The sequence below is a fragment of the Talpa occidentalis genome, unplaced genomic scaffold (genome assembly GCF_014898055.3).
Source record: "Talpa occidentalis isolate TD23 unplaced genomic scaffold, MPIMG_talOcc4v2.1 talOcc4.5, whole genome shotgun sequence".
Classification (NCBI taxonomy): domain Eukaryota; kingdom Metazoa; phylum Chordata; class Mammalia; order Eulipotyphla; family Talpidae; genus Talpa; species Talpa occidentalis.
Window position 1 is genome coordinate 60,905,740 of NW_023604861.1, and position 23,626 is coordinate 60,929,365.

The following is a 23,626-nucleotide window of genomic DNA, read 5'->3' on the forward strand; positions in this document are numbered from 1 at the left end:
ATCACAACAAAAAAAAGCACTGACTATGGTAGGGAATATGTAACTTCTATTTTTTGTGCTTTTATGTAGATTCCAAATCTAGCAGGAACATGTTGATACTGCAGTAAGTTACTAAACACAAACATGCAAAAAAATCTATTCTTTCTGGGTGATGGGATTGTGGATGATCTTCATTTTCTAAAGATTTTTGTTGACTCATTTATTCTATCCATTTGTGGCAGAAAATTCTGTTAATCATTCTGATTCTCTTCCTGGACATACATGGTGATTACAATTTCCCATCTTCATCACCATTGGCTGTGTTCTGACCAATGCAACAGGGAGAAGTGATGTGTGTCAGGTCTGGTCTTAATTCCTGTAAGATCTACCACTCTAGAACTTCTTCCACATTTTGGAGACTTAAAGCTGGCATTGTCATAAGATGGAGAAGACTGCATCTCTGGAGTCTGCCTGCCCACTGGAGCATGATGAAAGTAGATAAAGTGGTGTCTGAAGTCATTCAAATGTTGGGGTTGTTACAGCAGTTCATCTATCCTAATACACCATTCCTATTATCAGTGGGAAATGGCCCTTCCAAAATACAAATCTTCAATAGTGAGTGGTCCATGATATACTGAATGATTTCCAGGGTGATAGACAAGGTCCCCCAGGACCTTGTCCCATACACTTCACATTCAAAAAAACCTCACTGGCCTTCCTAACACTTCCAAAGCTCCAGAGTTTGTTCTCTGCCATCACAGTATACTGATCAGGTATTGTGCTTGGTTATTCATCAGTCCCTTCCACTGGTCTGTGATTCTCTAATAAAGTACCAGTTGTCTTTCTTCACAAATATGTTTTCTATGCTTCATGCTATGTGACAGCCATATAAAGAATGCTCACAAAGTATTAGCTGAAGAGATAAATAATGCACTCCTAGCTGTTTATAGCCCCTTAAAACACCATAAAAATATAAAGCCTGAAAGGTAAGAAAAGACAATTTTCATCTCATCTGAATATATTCTTCCAAAATACTCAATCCATGAATAGCTGATGAGTTGCCTTAAAGCTCTTACAATATTACAGAAAATAGCCAAGAATTAAGTAATACATCCTTTGGAACTAGAATTGGTTTCAAGACCAAATCCTTTTGAGTTTGTGAAACTTCAGATATTTTAACTTACTAAATCAAAAATGATGTTTTTGTTTTAGGAATTTGTAGTGAAATTACTTACTTTAAATTGTGGCGGGGTCTGAATTATTTCAGAGGAAGGAGTCTTAGAAACACAAGAATCACCACCTTAACTCAAAATGCTCCATTTATGAGGGAGACATTCTCAGATTAGCACTGAATTTTATGTTCCTTAGAAACTAGGTTTAATAATAGCCCTTTAATTAATACAAAAGCATTATTTTGAAAGATATGAAACAGCAATTTCCCATGGATTAGTCTTAGGTATTACTTTAATAGTATCCATGTAGAATGCAGTTTAGTTATTTTAAGTTTTTATTTTTCAAAAATATGTGATTTCACCCACTCTATATAAGAGAACTGGATTTTTAAAGAGTTTCTTCCTTTATATGGATCATCTTAAAATATGAAGAACCAAATTATTTTTGGTTTTAACATATAGAAAAACAACACACAGACCTTTAGTCAAACAACTTTGTGATATTTATATTCCATTGCACAGATATGGGTTATACAAATTAGTAACACAAGTTATTTCTTAAATTCCAAATATTTTCTAAAATATTATTACAGCAGATGCCTAGGATATTAAAACATCAACTCTAAATAGTTAAATATGACACTGAAAATACTGCACATTTTAATTAGAAGAAAATTAAAATGTGTGCTCAAATGCTCTACCAAACTAAGCAGCAGGGCAACTAACAACTACAAATAAGTCACTGTGGTCCATTTTTATGTATGTATATATATATGATTATTCTTTAGATAACCCCTTCTCTTGAAAATATGTAATTAAAACATAAAAATTGGATAAATGATTTAAAGAAATTCAAATTCTTCCTAACAACTAAAGCCTAGGGTGAAGTGTACTATTATCTGTGACTTCCTATAACTACTAATTCAAAGATAAAAGACACCAACACTTGGAAAGAAGAAAGTAATTTTTAAAAGATAATGGTTTTAATTGAATCAGAGATGAAAAGAATGAAAAGCCCTGTTTACTACTTACATAAAAGAAAATTTTAAAAAATAATCACTGCACAAAATACAACGGGTGGGGTTATGCTGTGGTATTAATTTTTTCTCCGTGTTTTCCTTCACTGTTCAAGAACAAATTAAAGTTTCCACGGCAAATTTGTTTTCGAAATGCCGAATTGTCACACAATTGCTGGCTTCACGTTTCTGAATACCTGTTTGGGAAAGAAAAGTTTATTTAACCTGGTTCTTTTGTAATATTCACATTTCCTCAGTTATTATTTAGACATATAGAAGCATTTTACTCTATATTCCGTGAACTTCTACTTTTTTTTAACATTAGAGAAAGTAATTTTCCTCTCTTTCCTGAACTAAGTATCTTAACAGAGCTCAGTAACAGTAATAATGCCATGCATATACATTTATATTGAAGGTATTGGAAATATTCCATATTTTGACTTTGGTGTTGATTTGTTGAAACTCAAAACTGTACCCTAGAGAGGGTAAATTTCATTATATGTATATACTCATCATCAGCCAAAGGTGAGAACAGTATTATTAAAAGTGCCAACAAAAAGCTGGCAGAGTACTTTTCCCAGGTGTTGTAATTTCAAAGAAACCACACCATAGTGTATTTCGATGGCAGTCTTACTTTCTACAACTCCATCACAGACATTTTCATTTTATTTTTACAATGATCTTGAAAGGCAATGGAGAGAAAATGTCATCCTTATTTTTCAGGTGAGATAAGAAAGGTTAAATGATTTGGCAAAGCTACATTAGTTGTTTTAATGCTCTTAATTTTTAGCCAAATTCCCTTTCTAACTAACTTGTGACTATCTTCAACATGATCCAAAAGGCAAATAGTACACTTAGAATTCAGAACCCTGTGCATACACCTGCATAGCTGTTCTCTAGCGACCCTATGGGTAAGAAGAACCCTTGAAGTATGACTGAATAAAGTGGTTCAAAGTTCAAAGTGAACTAAGTAACTCTGGAAAGTGAGGTAACAGCATCTCAAGGCAATGACATTTCACATTCAACTATTCTATCTGAAAAGAGTATAATGAGAATGATGATGATACTTCAAGAACCTAGAAATATTACACAGCGATACTAAATAAATTTCTCACTCACATCAAATATATTGATAACATAGACTAGCCATCTAAATCTAGTTTAATACAATGAAGAGAACAATGAATTTCTCTGCCAACATATTAACACACTGAAATGTATTACCTTTAATGGTTTCTCTGCGTTGCAGTTTGTAAGTTTCCTTGTCATGGCACAGTCGATAAATAAAGAAGCCCAAGTGATCAATGTTTTCAATGCGATCAGTGATAACCATGTGTTCGTGAATCAGGTATGATTGAGGCAAATAGGTTCCAGCCTATATTTAGAAAAGAACTTATTACATGAATATAAAAAACATACAGAAGAGCAGAAGGGGAAAACAGGCAAAATTCTTAGAGATTATAGTATAAAACAGAGGTTGGCAAACTCCTGCCCATCATCTTTTTTTAAACAAAATCTTATTAAAATACAGTCATGCCCATTTGTTTACATATTGTCTGCAGCATCAGAAGTAAATAGTTAATATAGCTCTTATTTCTTGAAAGCCTGCTATTTACTATCTAGCCCTTTAAGAAAACTTTTATCATAATTTAGGAAAGTATTTTATTTCAAGATTAAAAAATATTAAAAGAACAAAAAAACTACAAACCACAAGTGTTGGTTTTCTTTTAGCTATATTTCTGATCAGAGGGGCCAACTTAACAATGAGTAATCCCACGATATTGTAACAGCACCATTAATAAGAAATAATTAAAAATTTTATTACCTTTATGTTAATAAGTAATTCCAACAGATTTCTGGGTGGCATAACAATGGAAGTATTCAGAGGAATCACATAGCATTTATCCAGGTTAAGATCCAAATAGGCTGTGAGTTTCTGGGAGGAAAAAAAAGATACATTTTAGTTAGAATAATTATTTGTAATACAGGCATAGCAACTGGATTTTTCATAATTTGTAACATTAAAATAGGATGGCTTTGGAATATGTATACCACTTTGCATTTCAACAAATTAAAAACTGCTAGGACAGGGATGGAATAGCAATGGGAGAGGAAAAATTACCGCTATTAGTCAAAATTGTTACTACAAATTTGCTTTCTATAATAAGTGATAATATCTATTGTAACCAACTGCAAATAACCTGTCATCTGAATAAGAGATACGGTTAGTTCACTAATGCCCTCCAAGGTGTCCATCATTAATTGATTTTCTATGGATCTAGAATAGTATTACTTACTACTGTTCTTAGAGAACAGAATAATAGTCAATATGAGGAACCCTGGTTGAGAAAAATTCTCATACAGTGGATTTAAGGATTAAAATGAGTTAAATCACATTACGTAATTAAAATGAGTTAAATCACATTTACATTTCTAAGAGTTCAGTAAGTATTAGCTATTGTTATTTACTATTTGTTTTGGATAAGGCTTATGCCTTGAAGTAAATAATTTTTCAAATTGGCTTATAAATATCCTTCAGATGCTTTTATTGGGCATGAAATGTTTGCAAAGCTAACTTTAGTGATAATGCCTGTGTGTAAAATGGCAAATTTATAATCAGATGTAAAAGCCACATATAATATGTGAACTTCTGAATCTCTAAGTCCTGGTTAAAAAAAATTCCTACCACAAAATTTATTGAGGAAATTTAAACATCAACTAGATACTAAATACTATAAAAACATGTTATTTTTCTTATATATGATAATGACATAGTTATGTGAGAAAAGAGATAGCCGCTTAAGTTTCTAAGGATGATGTGTCAAATGTGAGAAAAAGAAGTAAAAAACAACCAGCAAAGGAAGAATAGTTAAGAAGAAACAGTCATAAAGAACTGCCTCAAAGTGTTTACACACTAAAATAGAAGACAAAGTAGTATTTCAAACCCCTAAGTTGTACAGATATCAAAACAACTGACCAAAAAATTGAAAAAGTAGGGGGAGAGAATTAAGATGAGAGAAGGTCAGGTTCACTAAGGTTCTGCTTCAGATAAAGAAAGAGCCCATTAAATGCTGACAGCTTATCTTGTATAGCAGAAGAAACTAAGTCCATTTTTTAAAAGTAAAAAGTAAACTCTATACAGAATAAATTAGCAAACACAAATTAAAACTGCAAAAAGCAAAAATTAATTAACTTTCTTTTTACAGCTCTGAACAGCTGGCTCACCTTGTTAAAGTCATGAACGATGTTGGCAGGGTCACTATCTGCAAACTCTGGGACAGGCACGCTGATGAATTCAACCTCATCTTCCTCAAAGATCTTTATGTTTTCCTCAATTGTCTGGTAGCGAGCAGCTGGGGCATCTGCAGAAGGCTCATTTAAGATGACATCATCTTTGATGTATTTTATTCCACAGTAGTACACGTCATCTGGCTATGGAAAGTTTAAACACTATTTCAGCAATTCAGTGGGAGACAGGTTTTTAAATATAAGCATTACTTAAGCTACCACCTCTATCTAAATAGCATCTTGCTTGCAAACTCTTACTTTCAGATGACAAGTCCGACAATTTAATTAGAGTTAACATATTCTTTAAGATCAGGTTTTGAAGTATTGTTTAAGGAAAAAAAAAAAAAAAAGGCTCCACAAGAAGCAGCTGATTTTCCCTTTATTCTTTGTGGTCGACAGAAATAGAGTATCAAAGCAATCTGGAGACAAGTAAATCTGAACAAACTCATAGGTGTATATCTATCTGTAGGCATTATTTTGATAAAAGATTATATTCAGAAGCTAAATGTTTCTTCTGAAATAATGTTATTTTAAAAATTTTGATATGACTCACTGATAAAATGATTTTTTTCTAATTAGCCAAAAGAGATAATTTTTCTGAAATTTCCATAGTTATACCAGCAGTTCTGACTTTTCCTTAAAATATATCACAATTTTGTGGAAGATATCAGATTACAGTAAATCATTACAAAACATGTTTTTTAAGAAAGTAAATATAATAAAGACTAAAAATGTAAGACAACAAATATCTTTGGATGGCAGAACTGGAAATGATATTTTTGCATATCAATTTATTTCTTGTAAAAATTCTTATTAACAAAAGGTGACTAGTATTTCAGTAATGTCTATAACATGCCATCATCTCAAAAAATACAGAAAATGAACATGAAATTCATACATCCTCTGACAGAATGTTTCATTCTAGTAAAATCACTTTGTCAATTTCTCCAATTTTAAAAATGCTAAAAAAAGAGAAGTTAATTATTGCCAAGAGAAATATATCAGAAATAATCCCTGATTAGAAATCATGATATTAGGTGTCTTAATCCGCTACAATTACTATTAAACACTTTAAGTTATGAACAACTTTCATCCAAAGTTATTTCAATATTACTATTGAAGTCACACAATTCTTTAAGAGAAATGGGTGACTAGGAAAGAGGCAGAGAGAAGTGGTGCCAAGGGGTAAAAGGCCATTGTGGGAGAGCCCACACTAGCTACCACCTAAATCTAGCAATGTCACTTTCGTGGCTGATGTATTTATTCAATTGGCAATTAATACTACTACACCTTAGCCATTAATTCTGGTAGGAAGTGATGGTTAGTTGGTTTCGAAAAATCATCCAATGACCTATGCCCCTACATCAGCAGTAACAATGTTATTCTGCTTTTAGTGACTGTCTTTCTAAAAGTCTCTGTGAATCTATCAAGAGATTTTTAAGCACAGCTTTATAAAAGGACCACCACTCTGTGATGTACAGACAAAAAGTACAGTCTTCACGCAAGTCAGGGCCAATTTTCAAATTTACTTGAAGGAAAGGCAAAAGGTCCTTAGCATATATTCCACTTACCTGAAGTGCAAAGTATTTGTAAAGGTATGCTCCTCCCAGAATGACACCTGCAAGCATAAATGCTAGTCCAAAGCACATGCACCAACACCAGGCTCTTCTCTGGCCAACTGGTACCACTTCATCTGGGTCCTAAAATAGGAAACAGACTCATGGTCAATATCATAGCTCCTCTCAGAATTACATAAAGATTGGACTGAAAGAAACTTTTGGGATTATCACTTTACAAAGAAAATAAAAAGACCAAAGGAGTCAGGTCTCTAAAATCAACTTGGAAATGATTTCCACTCAAGTAAATAATTTAGCATTAGAACATCCTGGGGTCATGATATTTGCAGTTTTTAGATGCTTATTCCCTATACAATTCTAACTGAGTCCCTCTATCACTTCAGAGTTATAGTTACTTTCTCATTTTTGCCCTGGTTCATGTGCAAATGGCTGACAAAGGAGATTAAGTGCCGGTGTTACATAACTAGTGGCTCAAGAACTAGCACAGGCAGCAAAAGATTCCAACTGACTTGAAATCACATAATAAAACATGTTCTAGTTAGTAGTGCACATGTACAGTCACCTAAGTAAAGGAATGCATTCTCTACTTGTAAAATTCAATATGAGATGGCTTTAGGGAGAAAAGAAAGTGATCTTGACCTACATCTTCACAGTTAATAGGATATAAAGAAAACTTGGAAGAAAAACCGTATGAGCAATGCTGAATATAACTGACAAGAATTCAGTTAAGACAGAATGAAAAGCTACAGCTGTTTTTAATTCTAAGATGAGGAATTTTAACTTGGTACTATACGGGGAAAAGTTGAATCCCACATGTTCCAGTCAACCACAAAAAATTTAAGGGTAGCTAGACAGTGTATGCTGAGGTTGAGACTGAGGCTTTGTTATATAAGATTTAACAGTGCAGAATAAACGCTGTTCCATCTAAGGACTTAATCAAATACTGTGTGTTACACTCTGCTATAGTAGGTATGGTTGTCAACGTACTGTATGTAAACTTAAGACAACCAGTGTACTGCAAGGAAGTAGTATGTAACAAGAAAAAGCCTAGAGGAATTTATCAAGACAAGTTAAGACATTCCATCTATGAATAGAAAGTTATAAGAGCTTCATGGAATCACAATGTAATATGAAACTTGAATGACATGAGTATGAAGTTTTGTTTGCGCACTTGTCTGACAAACATCTAAAGAGATGATAGGTCCTAGCTTAAACAATTTTGAGTGGAGGCAGGGTAAAAGGATGAAAATGACAGATGGAGAGAGTCATTTCTGAACATTTGGTATCAGCTGCTGAGACAGTCAAATATATGTTCAACACCCACCCAGTGTTGGCAGGTTCTCTTCTCCAGTAGCAGCAAGTGAGTAGCCAAAGAACCTGGGCAAATAGTTGTAAAGGAATATGTAGTCCCAACTATCAAATAGATGACATGTTTCCAGATCTTTTTATATGCATTTTTAACTGTTCAATGAACAATAATTTCAAGAATTATAAACCTCTACAATGAGCCAAGAGCTCTGCATTGTCCTTAGTATATGATATATACATATACTAAGACCCATATCATATTTAGGTTCTCTTTATATTCTAGACTGAGCTGAATGATCTGTTTCTTGGCAGAGGGTCTCGATGAGAGGTATATATGTCATAAAGAGACGTAGAGAGCACAGAAGGGGTGACAGCACTTGAGGAAAGCTTCCCAAGGAAGAAGATATTGGAGTAGAATGTACAAGCTCATATATGCATTACCCACACAGATGAGAGAGTTAAAGTGCATTTTATGTAGGGCAAAGAATGAGAATAAAGGAGTCACAGATTTTATGGCTGGAGTACCCAAGAGAAATGCAGAGGGGTAGAAGAAGTTAGCATGCAGAGGTAACTGGTACAGATTAATAAAGGTCCCATGGATACCATGCTACAAAGTTTGTAATTCAGGACTATGACAAAAAGTTAAAAATATTTCTTCCTCAAAGAATTTAACTCAGAAAACACTTCACTTATCCCTGATCATTTGCTCAGAATCTTAATAATGTGACATCAAAGTCCATGCACGACAGTGAGGTGTTTCATAAAAGAGCTAACAGGTCTTGCAAATTCACCTCTTTGATGAACTCTCTTTTTTATTCCCTATTTCTAGTGACCACTTTCTACCTTGCACTAGAATGATTCATATACAGATCTTACCTCTCCCTACGAGGCTGTAAAGTTGGTATGAATATCCAGCCATATTCTTTTTATATTATGGGTAGCTCTAAGACAAGGTTGAGGCTTGGTTGTCACTCAACAAATATTTGATAGGTGAATGACATTTAGATGTTTTAAAACTTTTTTTTTTTGTGATAGCCCATTAAGGCCTCATCAACAACAAGCACAAGGGGGTGGAGGGCAATGTAAGAACTCATGACACACAAGACACAGGTTATTTTGGGGAGGGAAAAAAAAAGGCCAGAAGCCCCAGGTACTTAAAGCTCAGTTCAACACTTATTAAGGGCCGGTTGTTTGCTATGTCGTATGCTAGACCCTGTAGGAAATTCAAATGTGATTAAGCCATGGCTCATGTCTTAAGCAATTTACAGTCAAGAATAACATTACATATGACAGATAAATGGCATCCCATATTACAGTCTGAGTCACAGAGAGGGATTAAAGTGCATTCAAGACAAAAATCTTTAAGCATATTTTAAATGATTAAACTTTAATACTTGAAAGTAAGTTGTTTAAACCAATAAGTAATATTGCCTGAGAGCAATAAGCAAGTTAATTAAGTCAAATATATACATATGAAGTCATAGCATTTATTATTCAAAAAGGCCCAAACTAGAAACAAGCCACAGATGGCTAGTGACTATGGATTGTGACCATCACTAACAGATGGATAACACATGAATCTCAAGAATATGCTAGTCCCAAGTCCCAACACAGAGGACTACCTAATGGCATGATTCCATTTTTATGAAATTCCAGAAAAGGCAGCACTATAATAACAAAACACAATTTAATGGCTGCCATGGTCAAGGGATGGGTGAAAGGAAAACTGAAGAAGCAGGAAAAAGCCTTTTTAAAAGTTTTTTTAAAAAAGATTTATTTATACATACAAGAACTGGGGTATAAGCCAGAGGTGCAGGGGGTGAGAGGATTCGCCAGAGAGTGGGGACAACAGGCAGATCTACTGAAATACACTGCTGAGGGGAGCAGCGGAGGCAGGAGAGGTCTGCTGCGCCCTGGCCGGTGTTTGAACTCATGCTGCAGTGGCTGGCGATAGCTTGATAGCGCTGTCTTTAACCCCTGCGCCACGACGGAGGCCCAGCAGGAGGAAACGTTTTAGGGTGCTAGAAATGCTACATTGTGATAGCAGGAGACTTTATACAGTTACTATAAATTCAATCAAACTGTATGCAAGAAATGGTGAATTTTATTGCATGTAAATTACATTTCGATATGAGGTAGGTGAGGAAAAGAAAAATCAACTGAATTCCTACACACCAGGCAAATAAAAAAGAGTCTTAATGACAATGAAGACCAGGGAAAGAATGGAACAATGGTGACTGAAAGCTCCACATAGCTGACAAGAGACGGTACAACTGCTCTGGAGAACAATTAGGCAGTACTTAATACAATTAAAGATACATGCAGGGCCTCCCTGGTGATGCAAGGGGTTAAGACACAAGACACTGAGCATGAATTTGATCCCCACCCAGGGAGCAACCCACATGGTGCAGCAGACCTCTCCTGGCTCGCCCACTGCTTCCCTCAGCAGCGTATTTCACTCAGTCTGCCTGTTCTGCTCCCTACCCTGTCTCTGGTGAATCCTCTCACCACCACCACCACCACCCCCCACACACACCTCTAGCGTGTACCCCAGTTCTTATATGAATAAGAAATCTTTAAAAATAAAACAAAATATATACATAAAGATAGAGAGTGCGTGTGCCCACGCATGGGAGAGCCTCCAAAATTCTTTTCCTAGACACCCTAAACCTTTGCACATGTGCATAAAGAAGTATGTCCAATAATGATGAAGAACTGTCTATTAAAAAACTGTAAAAAAACTGAACAATCAAGTGGAGAACAAAGTATAAAGGTTCATATAATGAGCGCTAATATGAATCAACTAGCATATTACTGATTTTGAAATAAATCTTAGAAATATAATGTTTAACCCCCCCAGGCAAATTAGGTATTTCATGTAGTATATGATACTCACGACTTTAAAACCATATAAAAACAGCACTACACTTATTAACCAGAGTTTCTTCACAGAGGTGTAAAATTTCACCTGGCCTAATTTAAAACAAGTCACTTCCTTCTTGTACTGCAATAAAACTGGTGCACCTTAAATTATGAAAATATGGTAAAAGAATTCCCACAGGTGCTGTACAATTATTATCTCATTAATCTTCCTAAAACCTGCAAGATTTTACCCCAGTTTATAAGTGATGACACTGAAGCACACGCTGGCCTACAAACACCCCTCAATGTAGATAGAGACATGCTTTCAAAAGCATTCCCACTCTTATAATACCGTGCTCATTCCTGACTCAAATAAATCTTATTGTCACGTGATAAAGTAAAATTACTTAAACAGATATTTTTCAGTAAAATGAAAGATAAACTCTGTTCTGGAACTTCAATTAGTTAAGAATTAGGTCACCTCAATCAGTTCCCTAAGAGGTTTCAATAATTTTGTTCAATTATAAACTTAACTCAGACGAAATGGGAGGATTTTCAAATTTTTATTTTGTTCCCATACTAACAATCATTTCACATCCTCAGTCACTTCTATCTGAGTCTTCTTTGTTGGATAAATGAAAGAACATTTTTTTCAAGGTTCTCAAATACACTATTTTACACTATGATAGCAAAACATTTATGAGGATTAAAAAAGTGTTTTATAAGCACAAATGTGCATGCACATACACACCACATTAAAAACTTAGAAATAAAAATGAGACAGAAATAGCAAAAAGAATCAATGATTTATTCATTTCAGACTATTATGAACTATAGAATCTTCAGAAGTAGATTTAGCTACTTTAAACACAAACATTTCAAAACACATTTGGTGATATGAATAAATATGGGGGGTGCACAGTTTAGCTACCCATTAATACTGTTTTCCAAAATACAGAATTAGGTACTAACATTTTTAAAATCCAATGATTGTATTTTAAAATACTAACTTCCAATCAATGTTCCAATTTTCTTAACTCCCCTCTCATCATTGTTCTCCCTAACTGAAGACAAACACATCAAATCCTTTTCTGCAATGTCACTTGGTCTTGGAAACTTATTTTCATTTCCATCTATGATTCAGTATGCTTCCTTGTGAGAGCCTAATTTTATAAAACAAGTCTAGGTTACTTCCCCATATAAAGGGGTCTTACAAAATGGAAAAATATGATGAATAAAGCCTCAATCCTTTAAATGAAGAATACTTTTTTTTAAAAGATTTATTCATTTATTTATACAAGCACTGGGTATAGTCAGAAGTGCGGGAGGGCAAGAGAATTCACCAGAGCCAGAGCGGGGAACAGAACAGGCAGAGTGATGAAATACACTGCTGAGGGCGCAGCGGGCGGCAGAATAGGTCTGCGCGCCATGTGGGACCCTTGCTGGTGGCCGGGGATCGAACCGGTGCTGCAGCGCTTCGCCGCCCAGTGCTCAACCGCTGCGCCACCAGGGGAGGCCCAAGAATAAATACTTCTTTACAAAGAACAAATCCAAACAAGGAGGTCATCAGCAAACCAAAAATTCATGACAAAGAGGCCAGGGTTGAACAAACCCAGAGAAATCATGACATGGTCCCCCATGTTCCAAGAGCTACAGGAATCAAAGAGCTATTCCAGCAGACTCCTAGAAGACTTCTTCCAGAAGAAGAACAATGGAGAATGACAGACATTACTTATGGTATAATACCATCTGTATGGCATTCTAGAAAAAGGCAAACTATAGGGAACAGGACATGGACCAGGATGAGATGGGACTGACTACAAAGTACCATGAAGGAACATTAGGAGGGCAAGGAAAGTATTCTGTATTATGACTGTAATGATTACTCAACTATATATACATTCATCTAAATTAACAGAACTGTATATTTACAAAGGTCTCATTTCTTAATATTCAATATTCCAGTAAACTTGAATTTATGGGCATCAAGAAATGGGTTTTTTCTAAGACCCCAAATAACTGATACTAAAAACAAGCTGAAAGAATTAAACTTCTGAGAATGAAAAAAAAGACAAAGATAAAAAGATTGGATAATACAAGAAAATGTCAAAATACTGAAGGATGGGAAACAGGATAAGTGCCATTTTAAATGTTCTGTCTCAATTATCTCACCTTAAGTGTGGGTTAATAATAGTATCTATTGCATAGATTGTTATGGGGAATGAGGAAATATATGTGAAGCATTTAGATCATTGCTTAGTATATGGTAAATACTAAGTGCTCTCTAAAGGACAGTTATTTTCATCACCTTCTACTTTACTGGAAAAGGTAAGCTGAAACAAGTGTCTTCTGGCGTTGAAGTCAATAAAAGCAATCTACAGCAGAATACTTTAAAATTCAATTAGGGGAAAAAAAGACATTTACATTACTGAAGAAGAGTGTTAAATCACTTCTTGCTCCAATAAGAATTTAAAAATAAACAAAACATTATCATTTATAGCTTTAAAAATTTCCAAAATGTGCTAACTATATTCTTAGAGCCTGAAGTTATACAGAAGATTGTTCCAAATGTTTATTATTATGTAGAATATCAGTGTCTTTCATTTATGATATGACTTCTAATTAGCTTTCTCTCCCCAATATGGAAGCATCAAGAACATGGTCTTAGTGGTCTGTTCCTTATTACTAGCACTGATCAACAAATATATTCTGCTGTATACAAAACACAAAATTTCTGGCTAATAAGCTAACATCTACAAATATTTGTTTGCATATTCTCTTATTCATTTAATTGGTATTTCAATTTTGCTTACTCATTTCACTTTTCATTGAGATTGCTACTATCTCAACATGATGAGTCCATATAAGAAATGTGTTTGACACATCAAAAGGAAGTAGTTTTCTGAGTAATTGGCATCACATGGATAATCAAGTAATTGCATTAATCTGGAGAATAAGGAATAAAGAGATTTTAAGAAAGGAGAGCTTAATCTAAAATTACAACATCTATAAAACAGATTTCTCATTAATACCCTTTTGTTTTTTAGTAGCAAGTCTTATATAAACAAGCTGCAATACAGGAAAAAAATTTTAAAATTTCAACCCAGGGCTATCACAGAGCACTATCAAGCTATCACCAGCCACTGCAGCACAAGTTTGATCCTGCCAGGGAGCTTCCCACATGGCATAGCAGACCTCTCCTGCCTTGCCCACTGCTCCCCTCAGCAGTGTATTTCAGTCAGTCTGCCTGTTCTATTCCCTGCTCTGTCTCTGGTGAATCCTCTCACATCTTCCCCCCTGCCCTGTAGCCCAGTTCTTGTATGCATAAATATTTAAAAAAATAAAAATTTCAACACATTATACATCAATTTAACTTATAAGAAATCTACGAAATCTAGACCAAATTATTCACATTGTATAAATAAGCACAGGCCTAGGCTGAAAAACAAAAAAGGTCAACAAAACAAAACTAACCCAGGTTATAAATGCTTTCAGTGTTAGATCATAATTTAATCACCTTTAGTCATTAGAGATAAACAGTCACCTATGAAAAAGCAGAATTTTAGCATGTAAGTAACTTAAAAATCTTTTTGACATATTTTTGAAGATGACCATAATTTCTATACAGTGTTTATTTAATCTACACTGAATAGAACAAGAGTAGAAATATTTTATGAAGTGAAATTCCAGCAGATTTTCATTCACTGTGGTTTAAAGGCAATGGAGTAGTCAGAAGCCTAGACTAGCACTAATAGGCAGATGTTTGTCAACAGCATTATATATACTTTTTTACTGCTAATATTATCTCAGGGATAGATAACTCAGTCAAGTTGGATTTCTTTTGCCACTGGCTGAATCGTAAGTTCATAACTCTAACAAGAACATTAACTATCTTCTTAAAAAAATTAAGTATGATAGGAATGGTCTACTCTATAATTAATAATAAAATTATCAAGATTAGAGAAGGAAAAAAGTAAACCTGTTTTAGATACATCTTGTACATATCTTGGATTTTATTTTTTTTAATCTAAAGCTTTTTTTTTTTTTAAAGATTTATTTATTTATTTATTTATACAAGCACTGGGTACAGTCAGACGCATGGGAGGGTGAGAGAATTCACCCAGAGTGGGGAGCCAGAGCAGGGAGCAGAACAGGCAGAAGGACAAAACACACTGCTGAGGGGAGCAGCGGGCGTCAGGAGAGGTCTGCGTGCCATGTGGGATGCTCGCAGGTGGCTGGGGATCGAACAAGCTGCGGGCAGCTTCACAGGCCAGCGCTCAACCGCTGCGCCACCAGGGGAGGCCCTAAATCTTGGATTTTAATATCATACAATAAGATAATAATATAGTCATATTCAAATGTGATAACTGAAATTCAGAATTTTAATAAGAAAATTTCAACTATATTCTAAAAGCACAACATAATTAAAATGTGGAAAATTTTATCTTGTGCCCTTGCTTAGAATTTTTAAAGTTATAAAAATAACTACTAGAAAAAATAATTCCAGTTCTTAAAATCAGGGTTATTGGTCTCTCTACAATAACACAGTTTCCACTATTATTAATTATCATTAAGTTCATGTTTAATGTGAAAGAAAACATTCTAGTAAATCTTTAAAAAGTTATCAAGATAGCTTATTGAATGTCCTATGAATTGATTTCCACGTAAATGTTGATCTTTACTTGCTCCTCAAAACTCAACAGAGTGACAATGAAGGGGGAAATAAAATAAACCTTAATAAGAGAATGAAAATAAATACAACTTTTGAAAGCTGCAAGTGTAAGTAAAATTACTCAAATCTTTTAGAGGAAAAAAAAAAACAAAACAAAACCAGTAATATATAAGCACCAGGATTGAGAATAGCATCAGGCCAGAAGATAATGGATCAATGCCATAACAATGCTGAAAGAAAATTACTGCTAAACTAGAATTTTATACCCAGATAAATTATCTGTGAAGACAAATGAAAGATTGTTACACATGCAAGGTTTTATATATATATATATATATATATATATATAAAAATTCTTAATTTTCCACAAATTTATAAAATGGCAAAACCAACATGGGACAAAGGTAAAAGTAATTCAATTCCAAGATAATAATTAACTGTCAGACAATCTGCGCAGTACCATGACTAGGGAACAACTGGTCTGGATATTAAGAATGAAGAACCACAGGTAAAAATAAAACAATAAAATTTGGTAAGTTATGAGTTTACAGCTTCAGAAAGGCATTTATACTGCTGTGAGAGTATAGAATGAATTTACAATAACATAGAAAATGAAACAACGCTTCCTCTGTCTCAGAAGCAATAATCAAATTCAGGGAAAACACAGAGGTTTTGTATGGAAAAAAAAATAAGTTAAAATACTTTTCTAAGATACTAACATGTGAATTACATTAAATCACAGAATATTAATTTAACTAGAAAATACTATAATTATACCAAGAGAACAGATTAATGTGTGAAATATGCAAGCATAGGGAAAAAAATAATCTTCTTTTGGATGTTGCAGTGATACAAGTATTTACTTACTGCAGCTAACCTTTTTGGTTTTTATATTAGACGATTTTCAATGTTATAATCATATTTAAAGCAGAGGAGATAATTCCAGATTTAAAGTTTATTCTTAACTTATTCTGAAAAACACTTTTTTAAAAATAATTCTTAAATTAAAAGTTAATATTCAACTATGAAAAAATCTGTAAGGGCCTCACTGGTGGCACAGGGATTAAAGCCAGTGCCATCAAGTTATCGCCAGCCACTGCAGCACAAGTTCAATCTCCGACCCAGCAGGGAGAAACCCACATGGGGCAGCAAGACCTCTCCTGCCTGGGCAGCAAGACCTCTCCTGCCTGGGCAGCTGCTCCCCTCAGCAGTGTATTTCAGTAGATCTGCCTGTTCTGCTTCTCACTCTGGTGAATCCTCTCTCCCACCCACCCCCAAAATCTCTGGTTTATACCCCAGTTCTTGTATGCATATATAAACCTTAAAAAAATGACAATTATTTTTAAATCTGTAAAAACTTGCTTTTAAAGTATAAATTCCATTGCCCCCCAAAAAGTTTATACAGATATTTCAAAAATCTCAAGTATATAAATTTCTCCTATCACATTTACATTAGCTCTAAGTCATAAAATTACCAATTTATCAGCATTAAAGATGAAACATTAAATGGAAAATGAGAATTAGTCCTCTATGATAAAGAATAATTTTTTCATTTACATAAGTCAAGATTGAAATTCTTGTGCAAAGTACAAAAAGTCTATGCTCATTCATACTAAATTTTCCCCCCAAAATGGTAACATTAAAATAGCTTATAAAGTTCTTTTCCCTCTACTTAAAGAATTTTAAAAATCTTGAACAGTTTAAAATAATTTCATTCATTCAACTGTTGGTAACACATAAAATAGGATTATATTGTAGAGGTCCTTAAAACTATTAAAAAAATATATCACATATGTTGATTAAAGAATATAATTATTAGGGTCATATCGGTAATATAATTTCCAATTTTCAATGTCCAACTACCTAAATTGTAGGTTTCTTTTGTTAAGAGTTGTATAAAAACAAAAGAAAAAATGACCCTTTACATAAATTTCTTGAAAACACAGCTCCAGTGTTTTACATCACTTAAAAACCATCTCATTCAGAAATTCAAATTTGTTAAATCCTTTAAGAGGCAGCAGTTATGGCCTGAGGAAGTTCTTCAATGGCAAAGTCCTCAACTCCTCCAGTTTAAACTCTAATAATAAAAAGAGGTAAGTTAAGAAAAAGTTTAAGAGGATGAATTCATTGATGTTATTGAAAATGATACAATTTTTTTTCTGGATTTTTCCCTACTGACAGTATGATATGTATAACAGTGTATGATGCTTCTGCTATAATAGGAATTTAAAAAGTATTTCTGAATAGATTTACATTGTGATGGAACAAGAAATAAAATGTCTCATAATCACTACTTATTATATTTCTGATGAATATTTAAAGCAAGTCAAGATTTAGCAATTTGTAATGAAAACCTCATGAGTTAAATTCTAAGTCAACTTAAACAGGTTTGTACCACATGTTCTGAGAGAGATTTCTAGTTAAAAAAAAAAAATGTTTCTATTCACTTAGAACTCTTACGTGGCAGAAATGAATTCCATAACGTTTTATAGACTTAAGATTTTGCCAAGCATAATATACTTGCTTCTGTCTAGTCTGGAGAAAATATGTTTAATATGATTCTGGGACGATCCCAAGCAGGTCACTTGGGCTTTAATTGCACAATATGCAACGTGTCCATTCTCTGCTGCTGCTGCTCATGGGGGATGTGTACATAGCTTGGAGGTCCCGTCAAGTCACTTAGAGATTCACAGAAGCAATTAATTTATCTCCTAGTATTAAACCTCATTTCAGATATCAATACCCTCATGCAGAACCAAAATGTAATATAACCAAAATTTTTACTGTCTGATATTTACAAACACTAAATTTTACAACTAAGTAATGAGATGCACTTTGGTTAAAGAAAAACCAAGTTTCCAATTCTTCCTCTAAAGAGCAACACATTTCAGTAAATAGCATGTATTTTATCTTCCTCCTTTACTTCCCACCATCACCACCAAAAAACTTGAAATTACCAAGCCCTTCAGTCCTTATGAAGCTACAAAAAGCCAGAGTGTCAAGAACTAGGATCGAACAGCCTTTCGTGATGAATAACACAGAACTTACTAAATTAGCAGCCCTTCACTTTTTCTCACTCTTCCATCTTGTCTCATCATCTCCCCTACACACACCTTCTCTGTTTCTAAAAGGTTTACAATGACAATGCAGGTGAAAAAGGAGGCACCACTAATCAGCAAAATGGTTTCTGAGGTCTGATACTAGGAAAAGTGTTTCACAACTAGGCATTGCAACAAAAAGAGTTGTTGACAAATAGTGAGATATTTGTTACCTCACTGGCATTCTCCGGTGAGGTAACTCAAAATGAAAATTTGGTGATTACATAATACCTCTAATCCATCTTTCTCTCTGTCCCATTGCTATTAATATGAGGAAGGCATGTAACATGCTAAATATGGAGAGGATAAAGGAACAGTCTGGTTTGGGTAAGGAAGTAGTTATTTTTCACAATTAAAACAGTTTAATTCCTGCCAAATATAATTATGTAATCCTAGCATCCTCATAGAACTTAAAAACAGGAAGAGTCCTTACAGGCCATCTGGTCTATTTTCTCATCTTGCGGATCAGGAAGACTCTAAACTTAAGCCCTAGATCAAGCAGTCATATAATGACAGAACTGGGACTTCTGACTCAGCACGTTAAGTATTTACTTAGATATATGCACACACACAACAACTTTCCAATGTTCAAAGCTATGGACACAGACAAATGATTGGTTATCTGTAACATTAAAAAATTCACATAATTGCCAATTCACCTGTTATACAAAACATAGGTTATACTCTACTGCTTCTATACCTCTATATGCATTGTGCCAACAGGGACTGGTGGAGGAAGATGAAAGTAGTTAAGGGGAAAATGTAGAATAATAAATAGCAAGCTAGTTGAGATTATATAACCAGAAGACATGACAGTTTGAATTAATAGCTACTGAAAAGACAAGACTGAAAAAAGGGGGCAATGGAATTGCTTTCAAAGGGTTCCACCCTGTAGCAAGAAAAGAACTAAATAAATAGCAAAAGACAGGAGCAGTGTAAAAAGTACTGGAATGCATGTTACATAAGCCAGTTGACTGGAGTGATCAGAATTCTTGTGGCATAAGGCAGTAGAATCTGCATGCTAAAACCAGAATCTCAGATGATGCCACAGCAAGTGATGGGGTAAGAGTATATTTTCAGAAGCACAGGTCTATGGGATATTTGGTTTAGAAGGGTTAAAAGAGGTAAAAATTCTTGTTGAGTTCTGGCCCATAATTAGTGTTGCTTGATCCTCTCAACTAACTAGGCAAAGAAATGCCCCAGGAAAACACCCCCAGGCTGATTCTGTGCAGAATTCAAGCAGTTACTGAACAGTCACTCTCTCGAGAAGAACATTATGTAACCACTGCCCAAGCTTTAAGATGAAATGATCAGAAGTTCTTTCACAAATGTCTGTCATTAAGATATTCGTTTACCGTTAAGTGACAGGCTGATTATAAGGATTCTACTTTTAATGTAGAGCAATATTTTGTCACTCTCTGAAGAAAAGTCTTTCAGCTTATAGCTAGAAAAAGAATTAGTCATTTTGTATCTGCCAATTCATCCTTTAGTACAAAGGAAGACTCTGGCCCTCATTGCTTAATTCCAGTATTTTTCTTTGGACATAGATATGAGAAAATAAAAATGGAAAAGCAAGCACAGAGCTATGAATACTTTTTTATAGCTGCTACAACCACAAAATTTTAATATGGTGGAAATGGGAGAAATTCTGAGAACTTGAAAACAGGGACACCATTTCAGATATGACAGAAAGTGTCAAAAACTGAATTTAAAGCAGCCCAGTGAATTAATTCTGATTTTTGGCCAGATTTTCAAATCTCCTTCAATACAGCAATACAAAGCAAAGCTGTCTGAAGTGACATCATCCTATGCTCCCTCTCTCTCTCTCTCTTTTTTAAGTGGGAGGAGTTATATTTGTTCGGAGGATTTTAAAAAGATATATAATCAAATTGAAATCTACCTATATCTATCTATCCATGTATTTGAGATTGCTGTGACTGGGCATTTGACCATCAACCCTTTTTTAGGTACAATGAATGTAAGATAAGCATAGAACTGAGATAATAATTTGCTACTGGAATTATCATCTGTGCATTCCAAACATTTTCTTTTAAGACCAAGACTGTTTGCAATGGCTTCAGGAAAATAATACCAACACTAAAAATCCTAAGCCTTTTAGGGAATGAGCTCACTGTTCCTATTTCAAGGCAAAACAGACATTGAAAAATCAACTGACATTTGTGTTTTTAACCAGAATTCTTCCAGAAAATAAGTACAAGCATGTCCAGATTAACATTCCCAAATCTTTTACACTGTATCAGTGGCCTATTTTTCAATAATTTTCATTAGACCGTGTTAAAAAAAAATGCTTGTTATTCATACCTGCAAACAAATTACTGGGTTTTTAAAATTAAAGCTATGTTTACCCTATTGGTCAAAGGTCTTGAAAAATGATAAGGAAGAAATAAGTTAAGGAACATAATACAGATAACTTACAGAATTAATTTTTGCAGCCAAAAGATTTGCAGCCAAAAGAAAAAGGCTGTGGGGCTTTTCTTTTTAACTCTTTAACAATTACAATCATATTTTAAATAGATATTATTGTAAGCTACTCAAAGTTTGCACAATTTTATGACCCCACTCTTTATTTTTACTTAGGGCTTAAGGAGAGGGGGGTAGAAAATAAGAGACTTTTTAAAGGGACCTGGGGAAAATTTCCCTACGTTTTGGTTTTGTAACAGGGTGGTCCCCAGAAAAGGTGGACGTAACAGTTTCATTTCATGTAAGGAATCGAGATAAGATTCCGAAAGCCAACTGTCGATTTTACACCAACATCCACATAGCAATTACCAGAAATACTTGTTTTACTTATAAAATCAACAGTCGGCACTAAGCTGAGCGGGTCGTCCGCTTGCAGTCTCCCCTCCCACGCTCCCGGCCCCTTCTCCAGACCCCACCGCGAAGTTCACCTGCCAATACCAAGAGCTGGTGGTAAAAAAAGAGAACTGTTTTAAAATCATGGGGTTTGGAACACCTGGCCTGAGTCCAAGCGCAGGTCAGCCTGGAATCGAAAGTAGGAAGAGGTTCGGGCTTGTAACGCTGTCAGCCATTTTAGGGACATTATTGATACTGGGAAGGAAGTGGCAAACTCTGCTGTTTTGCTCGCCGCCCGGCCTGCAGGTCTGGAGCCCCGCGCCCGCACCCCGCACCCTCCCCCGAAAGCAGCCACGACTGCGAAGGCGGCACAAAGCCTCCCCCTCCCCCGCCGGGCCCCGGCCCCGGGGCTCGGGCGCCGCTTCCTGCACACGCACTTTCTCACAAAGCAGCGGCGGCGGCCGCCGGAGCAGGAGCGGGAGCAGCCCTGGAAAAAGGAGCACTCGGCTCCCCGGGGACGCTCCCCCGCGCCCCGCGGCCCTCGCAGCTCGCGCCCGGCCAGCCCCCGCCCCGCGCTGCGGGCCCTCGGACCTTGCAGTCGACCGCGACGGCGTCGGGCGGGACGATGAGCGCCTCCTCGCCGCTGTGGGGCTCGTCCTTCTTGGTCTCCTTCTGGGCCAGGGCCGAATTGAACGTCACCTTCACCATGGCGCGGCCTGGGGCGCCCTCGGAGGGCAGCGCAGGGTTCGGGGCGCGGGCTGCAGACTCCGGGCTGCGACGGCAGCGTCCTCGGCCGGGCTCCGGGCGCGGCTCGGCGGGGCTCAGGGGGGTCCGACCGTTCCCGGGCGGCAGAGGCGGCGACTGCGGCAGCTCTGGGGCAGCCTCCCAGCTCCCGGCCGAGGGCGGAGACGGCCGCGCTGCCGGGGCGGGGCGGGGCGGGGGCGGGCCCGGGGCGGGCGGGGGCGGGCCCGGGGCGGGCGGGGGCGGGGCCGGGGCCGCGGGGCGGGGCGAGCCGGGCGCCGAGAGCGGAGCGCCGAGCGCCGGGCGCCGGGCCAAACCCCGCCTCGTCCCCCGGGTCCCACGCCGGGTCCCGCCCTCCTGGGAGGGGCGAGGCTGGAAGGAGGCCGGGCGCCCCCGCGGGCGGCCTGGATTTTCCTGTTCTGAGCTCGCCTCCAGCCAGTTTGCCTTGGGCGGAGAGTTGCAGGTTCGTAGCGTGAGGCCCTTTCCTGACTTCGACGCAAACGCGCACTAACCTCCGGCAGCACCAGGCGGGGCTTTCGCTGCAAGTGCAGGAGCCGTGGAGTTTAGGGACGTCCCCACCTCCATTTTCTCACTTTGTTATGGCTCTGCCTCAGTAGGGCAGAGAAACGTTTCAAGCGCTCTTTCCTCATAATCTGACTTCTTCATCTTCCCCAGACCTCACCCAAAGGCGTTCCCTCAGACGCGCCTTGTTTTCTCCCCTCCCTCGCTAGGTCGGTGCCCGCCCGGCCCAGTCCCAGAGCAATTCGGAGGAAGGTTCTTGGCAGATTTATATTTCATACATATCACACTCCCAAAGCAGAATGTACCACTCTTGTGCAAAATGTACCACGACTTGGACAAAATTGCACATGCAACCGAGCTAATTTGTGACTGTAGGCAAAGTATTTAACAAATCTTTAGTTTTGTGCAAAAAAAAAAGTTAAGGATAAAACAACGTATTTTGAAGAAATTTTACTTAACTAATTCGAAGGAAGACAAAAAAGCTAACTGGCATTGATTGTCCACAGATGCCCCTTTGGACAAATGAGTGGTCTTGTACTCTTTTCCCACCTACTTTGACTTGGGTCTGCTAGAGAAG

The 23,626-nt window shown here is 36.6% G+C and overlaps 1 protein-coding gene and 1 long non-coding RNA gene across 2 annotated transcripts in view; one reads left to right on the plus strand and one right to left on the minus strand.

The window, feature by feature from the left end:
• The window catches only part of LOC119258910 (uncharacterized), a 182,273-nt gene that overhangs the window by 42,172 nt on the left and 116,475 nt on the right, over positions 1 to 23,626 (plus strand). The window lies entirely within an intron of this gene.
• Positions 1,634 to 22,690, minus strand: ITM2B (integral membrane protein 2B). Its single transcript, XM_037527319.2, has 6 exons — positions 22,378 to 22,690; positions 7,027 to 7,155; positions 5,393 to 5,599; positions 3,993 to 4,103; positions 3,392 to 3,542; positions 1,634 to 2,364 (listed from the first exon to the last, which is right to left on the minus strand). Exons 1-6 carry the CDS (start codon positions 22,492 to 22,494, stop codon positions 2,279 to 2,281), a joined length of 801 nt encoding a protein of 266 aa, XP_037383216.1. The 5' UTR covers positions 22,495 to 22,690; the 3' UTR covers positions 1,634 to 2,278.

Excerpts from the sequence above, each read along its gene's own strand:
- ITM2B (XM_037527319.2), bottom strand. The coding sequence starts at position 22,494 with ATGGTGAAGGTGACGTTCAATTCGGCCCTGGCCCAGAAGGAGACCAAG. Across the intron at positions 5,600-7,026 it reads ACAAATACTTTGCACTTCAG|CCAGATGACGTGTACTACTG; the intron begins GTAAGTGGAATA and ends AACTTTCCATAG. Across the intron at positions 2,365-3,391 it reads ACGCAGAGAAACCATTAAAG|GTATTCAGAAACGTGAAGCC; the intron begins GTAATACATTTC and ends TTTCCCAAACAG.